This window comes from Mustelus asterias, chromosome 5 (assembly GCF_964213995.1).
Source record: "Mustelus asterias chromosome 5, sMusAst1.hap1.1, whole genome shotgun sequence".
Classification (NCBI taxonomy): domain Eukaryota; kingdom Metazoa; phylum Chordata; class Chondrichthyes; order Carcharhiniformes; family Triakidae; genus Mustelus; species Mustelus asterias.
Window position 1 is genome coordinate 106,214,835 of NC_135805.1, and position 12,246 is coordinate 106,227,080.

A 12,246-nucleotide genomic window follows, 5' to 3' on the forward strand; every position below is an offset into this window, starting at 1 on the left:
GGATAAAGGAGAAATTTGGAACCTGACAGAAAAGTGGGTAACATGCTTGGAATGAACACACAACTTTGGCCATATGATTCCCAAAACTTTCTACTATTAGACTTTTACTTGTCTCATATCTGAATCTATTGTAGTCTAGGAATTCGAGTTATAGAGGTTTACAGCATGGAAACAGGCCCTTCGGCCCAACTTGTCCATGCCGCCCTTTTTTGGGAAAGTAGAGGCGTTGGTGGGCTTTCAATTGGGATGATGATATATATGGCTTCATTTTTGAAATCATGCCTAATAGTAGACTCCTGAAGCAGGAATAAGAGGTGTAGCAGAATTCGGAGAGGCAGGACTGAGAAAGCGGATGCAATAGCTGCCAGACTTGCTGGGTACTTCAGCACTTTTTCCTTTGATTTCAGATTTCCAGCAGATTTGCAGTAATTTTGTTTTTATTCTATTATAGACTAATTGATCGACACGATTAGTAAAGAACATGCAATTACCAGGAAGCTACATAGACTATAGTTTATTTTCTTCTAAAAAATTCTTGTTTCTGTAATTCTATTTGCAATGAATATTGTACACTCCTATTGATGTAACACCTAATAACTAAGATTTCCTGTTGTTGCATGTTGTGAATTATAGGTTTAATGAAAGAAAACACCACTAACATGGTAATGAACACTATTATCATAAATTTCTTTTTGGAAAAAATCTCCAATCCTGTGTGAACCATGACAATGCATGCCAGCAATATTTTATATTCTAAAGAAACAAAAATAATGAAAAACCTTTAAGTGTAGAGTTTTACAAAGATAGCTCCATTTCCTACAATCACGAAGTATAGTACATAATGAAAATAATCAACTTGTTGAAAATATTTATTTTTGTAGAAACTTGACAATTTTTAAAAAAACATTTGCTTCCATCTTACTATGCACCCAACAGACACCACAGTACTCATCTGCTAAGGCTGTGCCATTTGTTATTTACCATCTCCTTACCATTCATTCAAGACTGACAGCAAAGCGTGTGTTTTCAGGAAAACAATAATGCATCATTGCAGTTTCTGTCTCTGCAATTGCAGCCTAAAGGCTGCAATTTACTAGGTTTTTTTCTGTTAAAGAGATACTGGTGTAGTTCTAAAAGTTTTCAAGTTGTTGAAGGTTACCACAAAATTCACATTTTCAGTTTTTCCAAACTCCAGGTCTCTCTCATCCTGAATTGAAACTTTATTGGTGTTCCTTCATCATTGCTTGGTCAAAATCCTGGAACTCCAGACCTAATAGTTCTGTGGATCTACCTTGATTGCAAGGACTGGAGTGGTTCAAGAAGACAGCTCACCAGCACCTTCTCAACAGTAATTAGGGTTAAGCAATAAATATTGGCCTTGCCGGCAACATATACATCCCATGAATGAATAAAAGAGAAACTAGATCAAATCATCGGCAGCATTTACTAATGTGTTTAGCAGAACAAAAACGGAGGATGTGATTCAAACACTATATCCTACAATCTGAAAAAACAGGAGAGCACTGTTCACATTTACCACTGTTCTTCACAATTTCAAGAGAGTGCCGGGTGTATTGTTTCATAAAGCCTCTGCACTGCCACTTCTACCATTTCTCGAAGTGGTTCATCTTCCACACTGCCCTCTTCACAAACAACCATCTGTGGGGAAAGAAACGAGTAGAGTTAGAAAAACTTTAAAAGAGGTGTGCAGGAAGAGCTATTTTTAAAATGAAACAACTCTGCACAATATTTTTCCAAAGCTTTTAAAATTCCACTTTAATGTAAATATCACATTTATTTCTTCTCCCACGTGTAAATCTGGAAGTGCTTGGATCCATGTTACTTCCTCCAGAGTCCTCACTGATGGATCCCGCAGCTGATTTCACACGAGAGATAGCTGCTAAGATGGGGTGCCACAGGTGAGGTAAATAAACTTGAAGATCTAGAAAGTTTAAAAAAATATTACCTGTCTAGGGTAATATTTTTTAAAACTTTCTAGATCTTCAAGTTTATTAATGTCTAGATGGAATACATCACAGTGGGAGAATTCCACCCCAACTTAATACCTGTACTGGGTTGAAAGCTAATTTAAGGACAAATTCTATTTCTTAAATGAAAAGGTTGGGCAAAATTAGGAAGATTTCAATACTAGTCATCTTTGAAAAATTATTTTAAATGTTTGTGCTCAAGATAATTAATAACAGTAATGGAGAACCACACATCAAAATTCAGCACCAAACACACTCCGATCAGGTACATCATGAACGAAGGGCAGTTTAAAGCTCTCCAGCAGTGTTCAAAATGTGCTTTAATCTCAACCCCAATACAGACAAGATGCAACACATCCATTTAATCAAAGCTTAAAGCCGAATAATTTACCCAGCAGTGTGTCCTTCGTCCAGCACAGCTGTCCAATTAATGCTGAATTATGGGCAAACTGGAGCTATTGATTTTATGGAAATGATTTTAGAGCGACTGAACTTATTTTACTTAGCACACTCAGTAGGTAGAGAGAAGGCTTTGGTCTATTAGAGCTCTTAGAAATTATTTTACTTACATGTGCATGTAACTAGAATTACATTGATTCCGAGTGGGAAACAAGCAATTAAAAATATAACTTTAAGCTACTGTTAGATTAAGTTTGAGAAAAGATCATGAGATCTTTTGTACACAGAAATAATCATTTATACCGTATTCCGTTTTATGTTAGTTCTGTGGTGCAGTTAAGGGACTGGAAATATAGGTGAAAGGCAATATCTGTAGAATGACAACAAATCCATAAAGCAGTAACCTTGAATAGTTCTAATCTTCTCTTGGATACATCTGTAGTGTTATTCTTTCCTGCACATGTAAATTGATAAGACGATTTATATTATGTCTTAAGACTGCGTGATGGAACCTTTTGGAATCTTTAGCACATTGAGCTAATAATACCTAAAGTAAACCAAAGATTGAAGGTTGTGGATGGGGTGATTGTCTTTTAATTGAATTTAAAAGTGAAGTCATTGTGTGGTTAGAAGAAATAGTAAGGTGGAAGAAAAAGAAATAAATTAAAATCAACTGGCCATACCATGCATTCTTCTACAGCAGCATCTAACCTATATTCCAAGTGCCAACTCCAAATATGTCTGTTCACTTAACACTGGATAAACTTCCAGGTGTTTGATTTTGTGTTTCAAACTCACTCTTACCATATAGGCACAGTTCTTTGCAATATTGGGAACAATACTTTAATGATAATTGATGACGTTCCATGGTCACCATTAGAGACTGGCTTTCAATTCCAGAATTTTATTAATTCGAATTCAGAATCCAGATGGGATTTCAACCCATCTCCTCAGAGCATCAGCCTGAGCCTATGAATTGCCATTATACCACCACCTCCCTATTATAAACCTCTGAATGCATCTCCATTGGCATTTTTGCAGCTAGTCTGGATTGTGTCTGCACAGAGAACTTTGCTGGGAAAAGCAGTCTCTTTGGCTCATTATGTTGTTTTAAAGCATTCCTATTTTATTATTTCTACCGTTGATCTGTCTGCATGCTGAAATTCTTTTGAGAGTTTCAAAATGTTTGCTTTTATAATTGTGATGCATTCTGATGTTATCATTATTCAGTTATAAAGGTATCAACCATTAATGTTAAATGGGTTTCTGAAAAGAAATCTAGAGAGTTTTCTGGCATGGGTTCTTTGTGGATAATAGTGAAGGAGTCAATGGTGTCAGCCATGAGTCAGTGATAGTGATCTCGCCCAAGTCATAAAACCGTCATCATAAAAACCCATCTGGTTCACTAATTTCCTTTAGGGAAGGAAATCTACCATTCGTACCTGGGCAACCACAGCAATGTGGCTGACTCTAGCAGGTCAATCAGTTTATGGGCAATTAGGGATTGGTAACTAATGATGCCGATGACGGCCACATCTCAAAATGTGGAATGAAAAGAGCAATACTTACTTACTTAGGCACACAAAATCCTTAGAAACGAAAGAATGTGCAATATAACTCATTTCACACAAGTAATTATTGAAATTTACTAGTTATTCATCATTGCAGTTGTCAGAGCTCTCTGTTAGTTAACCCTTGACTCAGTGAAGTTAGTTAATTAAGTCAATTCAGATCTTAACCCAACTCACAAAGGATATCTGAAATGCTAGGAAACCCATATACATAAACTGTGATTCTAACTCTACATATTTCCTACAGGTGCATGAGAGAGAATGTCTGCAGCCTCACCCATGTGGTTATGTAATCACTGGCATGCCAGGACACGTACATAGAAAGGGAGCAGGAAGGTGGAACAAGGGTTTCGTGACATGAAAAGAAGGCAAAAGAGTTTTTCCCATCATTAGAAATTGCCTGATCCGGTCAGGAAAGTGGTGAATACTTGCCCGTGTATCCAGAGAAATATTTGCTGCCTTGCCATCAACTGTTATAGAGAGAGTATTGCCAGTTTTAGATTTGGTCACACATTCATGTCCAAACATATCTCTGAAAGGGAAAACAAACAACTTTGCAGGTTTTCAAAAGGGCTGAAGAGAAAAGACAGATATCACAACTGGAGTCCTTGTTTGGTTCTCAATCTCATTTGCACCTATTAAATCTGTCACTGAAGAACATTAATACCATAGCTAAGACAACAATAATGTTGAATTCAGCAACAATATCCATTCCTTTCAGTTAGTAAAGGTTGCACTCATTTTTAGGTAAGGTTGTATTTATCAGAACAGTGAATGTAATGAGACCAAACTAGGAAAAACACATGCTGAAGACAAGTCATCACTGCAGGAAGCAGGGGTGGGGGAGCTGAGCAAGAATACTTTCCCTGGTATGGAACAAAAAAGAACATTCATCAGGTACATTGTGTGTCAAGGTGTAAGAGTGACAAAGGAATCATAGAATCATACAGTGCAGAAGGAGGCCATTCGGCCCATCGAGTCTGCACTGACCACAATCCCACCCAGGTCCTATCCCCATAACCCCATGCATTTACCCTAGCTAGTCCCCTGACATCAAGGGGCAATTTAGCATGGCCTAACCCACACGCACATCTTTGGATTGTGGGAGGAAACCGGAGCACTGGGAAGAAGCCCACGCAGACACGGGAAGAATGTGCAAATTCCACACAGTGACCCAAGCTGGGAATCGAACCCGGGTCACTGGCACTGTGAGGCAGCAGTGCTAACCACTGTGCCACCGTGCCACCCCAGTTTGGAAACTTAAAAACGAACTTCCAAGGAAATAAAATATGTTGTCTGGGGAGATTCCCGATGGAACTGCTTGCTGATGCCCCTGAATTTGACTCGTTTACTGAAGCTGTAGATACATGCTCCAAAATAAGGGTCTTTTTAACATCACCTGGCCAGTGAGTAATGCTCCTTCTAAGCTGCAGGAGGTTTCCACGCAGGCCAAGCCAAGTTGGCCCCTTAAGCTGTGTTGTGCTTGTGCGAAAAGTTTAAGGGGCCTGCATACTTAAAGTAAGTGTCCCCACACAATAAAAATGATTAGAACGAATGTTGTCACTCGGTGCTTTATGCTAGAAGTAGGAGGGTAAAACCTTCATATTAAAAACTCTACACTGTGGCATACACTTTGCAAAACTCTGCCTGTAGACTAAAAAAGCATATCCTGGCTGAGGGGAATTAAGCACGAAAAAACACATGGAAGTGGACGTTGAAGAATAATCAATTGGCAATGTTAAGTGTATGATGGAATCTAGTTTGGAGTGTTTAGAATGTTAATTTAGGATCCAATTTTTTTTGATAACTGTCAATTCATTTAAATTATTTTTTTGCCCATTACATCCACAAGTTCCTACTCTCTACCTGTTTGTGTGAAGTTGTTTGTTCTGATGACGTGGGAGGTTTATGCCTAGTCCAGTTATTCACTGAACAAATTTGATTTCTGCCATCTTTTCAGAGCGAGGCAGAGGCTAATTACTTCTCCAATAGCAGGGAATTCTGAGCTCGAGTCATTTGGAACCACCACATCTCTCAGTGATAGCATTGGGAGAGGTATGGGACCCTGTGGAATCATGTTTTTTTGGCAATAGGTCGGGGAGAAGAGAAAGAGCTGAAATGATGTTGAGAAAAAATAAACTAATAATGTTTTAAACATCTGGGGAGAGGCGATTCTCCCATCTCACTGCGCTAATTTTTTAGCGCAGTGGGCCGGGAGAATCTCGCAGTGGGTGATGTGTGGGATTTGCGCATGCGTTCCTGCCGCGATAGGGTCCCCCAATACCGGATTTCCAGCGGCACCTGCTCTGCACTAGAAATTAGCGGGCAGGCGGGTTAAGTATTTAAATTGTACTTTCAATATCATTTAAATGCTATTAGTGGGTCCGGAACTGAAGTCTCCAGGTCCGCTAGCATCTACCCCCCGCCAAAGGTGTTTCCCTCCAGTGAGGTTTACAGTAGCTCCCCACTAATGGGGAACTAGCGGCCCGACCCCGCTGGAGTGAAAGGCGGGGCGGGGGGGGGGGCTGCAATCGGGGCCCCTCAGAGGATTGGGCAGCAGGGGGACACCCTCTGGGCATTGGCACACTGGCAGCTTGGGTCCCCCAGCACTGCCCAAGTGCAAAGTGAGAATGCCCAGGAGCACCTTAGCACTGCCCTGCCTCCCCCGGACATCGGGCTGTACCAAGGGGGCAGGACATATGGGGGCGGGGCCTGGTGGCACAATTGGTGGAGGTTGGGGGGGTCCTGCTGCCACTCTGCATTAGGATCGGTAAGGGAAGGAGGGAGGTCAGTGATCGGGGCGGGCGGCAGACACTGGTGGGGAGGGGGGGGGGGGGGGGGGGGGTGTTAAAATTGGTGGGGTGGGGAGGGGCTGGAAATTGCGGCGAGGTTTGGGGTCTCGAGGCCGGACTGGGGAATAGTCGGGGGGCCACGGGGCTGGCAGCAATCGGGAGACCATCAATTCGAGGCCACTGCACATATGCTGATCTCGGCACTGACAGATAGACACATGCGCAGTGGCCCGCTCAGTGCACTGATTTCAGCCTCTCCAGCGGGAAGAGGTCCCGCCCCCTACAGTTTTTAATGATATTCACGCTGGTGGCCTCTGCGGTGCACAGAATGTGGGAGATTCCTTGCTGAGCTTCCACTGGAAAAAAACAGCGTGAATTACTCCAGTTTTTACGCAAATTCGACCCTTAGAATTTTTGGGGGAGAATTCCAACCCTGGTGTGTTCTCAGCTACAAACACAGACTAAACAAGGAATACTTTTTTTTTAGGCACTAGAATTCAAACAAAGTGAAGCAACTTACTCGAGCATAATCTCCAGCCTCTTTGCATAAGTTTCCTTGTCAAATTTTCTATTTGCACTTTGTTGCACAACTAGAAAATATAGAAAGTTTTAGCATCTAACAATCTATTTATTAAACAAAATAACACAATCAAAAAGGTGGACATCAGAAATATATTTGGTTTATATAGCACATACAGTTCTATTATAATTAAGAAGCATCTACAATACAGGTTTAAAAAATATAACAGAATGAGCAGGAAACACTGATTTATACAGTACTGTGAGGCAGCAGTGATTCAATTATGTAGAATCAATTACTTGGCTGGGCATTGCTCAGTTCAATTTTTAAAAATCATTAATTTTTTTCTGTTGCACACTAATGCAGACACCAGGTTACTACATGTCCCTTAGTTTGTTGAATTGCCCACCTACAACGACGTAATACAATGAAAAGATCCTTTATAGTAAAGCATAATCACCTTATATTTGTTGATACAACACAGCTTCCCCCTCAGTTAGGGAAGAAAGAAAGACGCCTGTGTTTTACTGAAGCACACAGACCTTTAACTCCTGGTCTGCTCTGGAGACACAAGATTTCAGCCAAGTCAGCCATTTGGGGTACCATAAATAATGGGGTGACTAAAAAATTAAAATTAAAATCCACCAGGTTTCCCGTTCCTGACTGGCATCCAGTTACCATGTTGAAAAGTGTTTTTTTTTAATGTCCAGCGATGATAGGGTCAGGTTCAGATTATAATAACCTTCATGGTTGAATAATCTGCCAAAGCTCAATGTTCAGGCTCATACAAGAATGACTAGCTACCTGGGCAGGGAACCAGCAGCCATGAACTCTTACCCCAGTAACAGTTTTCAGCAGCAGAGGGAAGAAAATTGGCTTAAAAGAAACAAGACATCATGTGAAAAGGCAACAACTGAAGCTATGAAAATGGACACACCTTTTTGGGCTTTAGGGTTTGACTGCACTTCCAGAATCACCGTCATCACTGCGTCTGCATACATGTCATTTAATGGATTGGCCACCCACTGTGAAAAACAAATAAAAAGTTTAATATAGACAACTTTACTGAAGTATCAAATTCTTTTTATTTAATCATGCTGTGGTTTACTAACTTGATCTATCAGTCATGGATTACTGAATAAAATATAGTGGAAAAATATTTGCAGTTACATAGTAAAAGACAAGAATATTATTCAGTTATTGGAAATGAAGATAAACAAAACTGTGCAGTCATTTGAAAAATAAAACAACAAATGTGGACCTGATGATAAAGCGTAACTCCATGATGATTACTGGAGAGAGGGGAGTATTGACAAGTGTTAGCCTGGTTCAACTGTAAGTTGATTATCTGTAAGAGTGAATGGGAAGGGTCCATTTACTTTAGCGGGCAGGACAGTAACTAGGGGATGTGGATTTAAAGTGAGTGGTAGAACGATTAGAGGGGAGATGAGGAAATGTTTTTTCACCCAGAGTGTTGTGGGGGTCACTGCCTGAAAAGATGGTAGAGGCAGAAACCCTCAACTCATTTAAAAAATGTCTGGATAGATACCTCAAGAGCCGTAACCTGCAGGACAACGGGCCAAATGCTGGAAAGTGGGATTCACCAAGGTGGCTCATTTTTCTGCCAAGTGGCCTCTTTCTGTGCTGTAAATTTCCTATGATTCTAAGTCAGAAAGTTAGAGTTCCCAGATTGGCCACATCATTTGGGCTCACACCTCAGTAGAGGACCAAGGGAATTCCATATTTTGTTTTACTTTGTTTAGGGAGAAATTTTAAAATTCAGATCCTCTCTGCCTGTTTAGGTGGATGTAAAATACCCAATTTAACCATTTGGTCAGCACCATCCAAATAGATTAATTGATCATTTATCTCACTTTTTTCTGCTGCCACATTTAGAAACCCTACAGTGCAGAAGGAGGCCATTCGGCCCATTGAGTCTGCACCGACAACAATCCCACCTAGGCCCTATCCCCAAACCCCATATATTTACTCCGCTAATCCTCTAACCTACGCATCCCAGGACACGATGGGACAATTTAGCATGGCCAATGCACCTAACCCGCACATCTTTGGACAGTGGGAGGAAACCAGAGCACCCGGAGGAAACCCACTCAGACACGGGGAGAACATGCAAACTCCACACAGGCAGTGACCCAAGCTGGGAATCGAACCCAGGTCCCTGGAGCTGTGAGGCAGCAGTGCTAACCACTGTGCCACCGTGCCGCAGCACTTCAAAAATAATGTATTAGTTGTGAAATGTTTTGGGATATTGCAATGGTGTGAAAGGCTCTATGCTGTTTCTCTTCCATGGTTAAAAACCATGGCCGGGGTTCTCCCAAACAAATTCTAAGTTTCCAACGTGCGGGAAAATGGGAGTAAATCCCGCTGGTTTTTTAAGCATGATTTCCAGAATTAACCTCCGACACACAGACCATCACAGAGTGCCCGAGCAGGATTCACTCTGGAAATCAGTGGGCGGGGCCTATTCCTGCCCGAGAGGCCAGCAGCATAGCACTGAGTGGGCCACTGCGCATGCGCCAATCTGTCGGCTTGGAGATTGTGGCGCATACAGTGACCCCTCCATGCCAGCCTCCAGATTGCTGGCTAGCGAAAATTGTTGTGGAACTGATTATGAGAAAAAAAACTTGGTCCCAGAGACGCGCGGAGGCTGTAGTGCCCACTGGAAATCCTACAAAACGGCCTCTGCTGAAGTCTCCCAGCCTGCTGCGCTACTCGAGCAGCGCAACAGACTGGGACAATCGCCTCCCATATCTTAAGTATCATCACTGGCTCAGCTAATTGCACTCCAGCCTCTCAGTCACAAGGTTCCAGGTTCATGTCCCACTGCAGGTCTTATGCACAAAAATCAAAGGTGACACTTTACTGCAGTACTGAGGGAGTGTTGCAATGTCAGAAGGTGCCGTATTCCAGATGGTACATTAAACTAAACCTTGCCTGACTTTTCAAATGGATATAAAAGATCCCATGGCACTATTTGAAGAAGAGCATGGGGTTCCCCCTTGTCCTGGCCAATACTTATCCCTCAATCACTGTCACAGAAAACAGTGACAGAAAACAGATTATCTGCTTTGTTGGGATTTGCCATGAGCATTGGCTGTTGCTTTTCCTACATTACACAGCACCATTCCAGCTCCTCAGGCACTGAAGAGGTCCATGTCCAAATGCAGCAAGATCTGGACAATATTCAGACTTGGTCTGACAAGTGGCAAATAGCATTCGTGCCACACAAGTGCTGGGCAATGACCATCTCCAACGAGAGTTAATCTAACCATCACCCCTTAATTCAATGGCATTACCACCGCTTAATTCCCCACTATTAACCGTTATCGTTGAAACAGAAATTCAACTGGATTAGCTAAATAAATACTGTAGCTATAAGAGCACATCAAAGGCTAGGAATCCTTCAGTCACTGCCTGACTCTCCAAAGCTTGCCCACCATCTACAAGGCACAAGTCAGGAGTGTGATGGAATGCTCTCTACTTGCCTGGATGAGTGCAGCTCTGACAACACTCAAGAGGTTTGATACCATCCAGACAACACAGTCTGCTTGATTGGTAAACCCTTCAACAAACATTCACTCGCTTCACCACCAATAAACAGTAACAGCAGTGTGTACCAACTTCATGATGCACTGTAGGAACTCACTAAGGCTCCTTAGGTAGCATCTTCCAAAGCCATGACCACTACTATCTAGAATGACAAGGGCAGCAGATATCTGGGAACACCACCACCTGGTGGTTCCCCTCCACGTCACTCACCACCTTGACTTGGAAATAAATCACTTTGACTTCACTGTCACTGGATCAAAATCCTAGAACTCCCTCCCTAACAGCACTGTAAGTGTACCTACACCACAGGGACTGCAAGAAGGCAATTCACGACCCTTTCTCAAACACAGCTAGGGGTGGGCAATAATTGCTTGCCTAGCCAGCGACACCCAAATCCCGTAAATGAATTTTTAAAAAACAGCAACTACGCTACAAAACTGCTTAATTAGCTGTAAAGCACTTTGAGACAGCTGGTAGTCATGAAAAATACTATATAAATACAAATTTTTCTTTCTTAATTATTTGAATCTAGGAAGAAAAAGCATTGGAAAAACAGATTATACAATAAACTCACCTCCAATACTATCATGCCTGGCTCCTGAATCACTGTGATAGCTTTGAAGACTCTCAGTGCTGGCTTTTCTTGAATTTCTATCTCTTCCACATCATCTGAAAGGTAAAAAATGATTCAATTAAAATACTTACAATTCTTCTTTCAAAGGCAACAATTAGAACTGAAGAATTGATCTTTAAATACATACAGCATTTAGAATTCTAAGGTAGTGTAAATTGATATTTTTTGTACATCTGATTTGTTGAACCAAGTTCTATCAAGATACAATACCACGTGTCATCCCTGACAGAAACAGTAGTCCTCGAAATACAGAAATTTGCTTCCTTGTTGACTGAGTACATAAAATGCATTGTCTGGTGTAATGGGGAGACATATGGAGCAGAATATCCCATTTAGATCCCTATCTGTGTTGAGGTCATTACCTAAGGCAGGCAGCAATGGAGGAGTAAAAACTGACCACAGCATTTCTTTATCCAGGGCAACAAAAGTGAAAAGAGGTTCCTGCAACCTAGTGATCTGTTGGGAAAGCGTACATGTGAATGTTCTCTTTGCAATTACAGACAAGCTTACCATCCCACCGTTGCCAGATTTGGTTTGCATTTTGGGGCGGCATGGTGGCACAGTGGTTAGCACTGCTGCCTCACAGCACCAGGGACCCAGGTTCAATTCCGGGTCACTGCTTGTGTTGGCGTGGGGTTTCCTCCAGGTGTCCGGTTTCCTCCCACAGTCCAAAAAAGTGCGGGTTAGGTTGATTGGCCGTGCTAAATTGCCTCTTAGTGTCAGGGGTATTAGCTGGGTAAATGTGTGGGGTTACGGGAATAGGGACTGGGTG

The 12,246-nt window shown here is 41.8% G+C and overlaps 1 protein-coding gene across 1 annotated transcript in view; it reads right to left on the reverse strand.

Moving 5' to 3' along the window:
* Window positions 1-851: 851 nt before the first annotated feature.
* cpsf3 (cleavage and polyadenylation specific factor 3) overlaps window positions 852-12,246 on the reverse strand; it is a 29,955-nt gene continuing 18,560 nt past the window's right edge. Inside the window, exons 14-18 of the mRNA XM_078213170.1 lie at window positions 11,415-11,509; window positions 8,208-8,295; window positions 7,271-7,340; window positions 4,391-4,490; window positions 852-1,659 (exon numbers count right to left, since the gene is read on the reverse strand). Of these exons, the coding sequence (XP_078069296.1) occupies window positions 1,555-1,659; window positions 4,391-4,490; window positions 7,271-7,340; window positions 8,208-8,295; window positions 11,415-11,509 (458 nt within the window). The 3' untranslated portion in view covers window positions 852-1,554. The remainder of the gene's footprint in view (window positions 1,660-4,390; window positions 4,491-7,270; window positions 7,341-8,207; window positions 8,296-11,414; window positions 11,510-12,246) is intronic.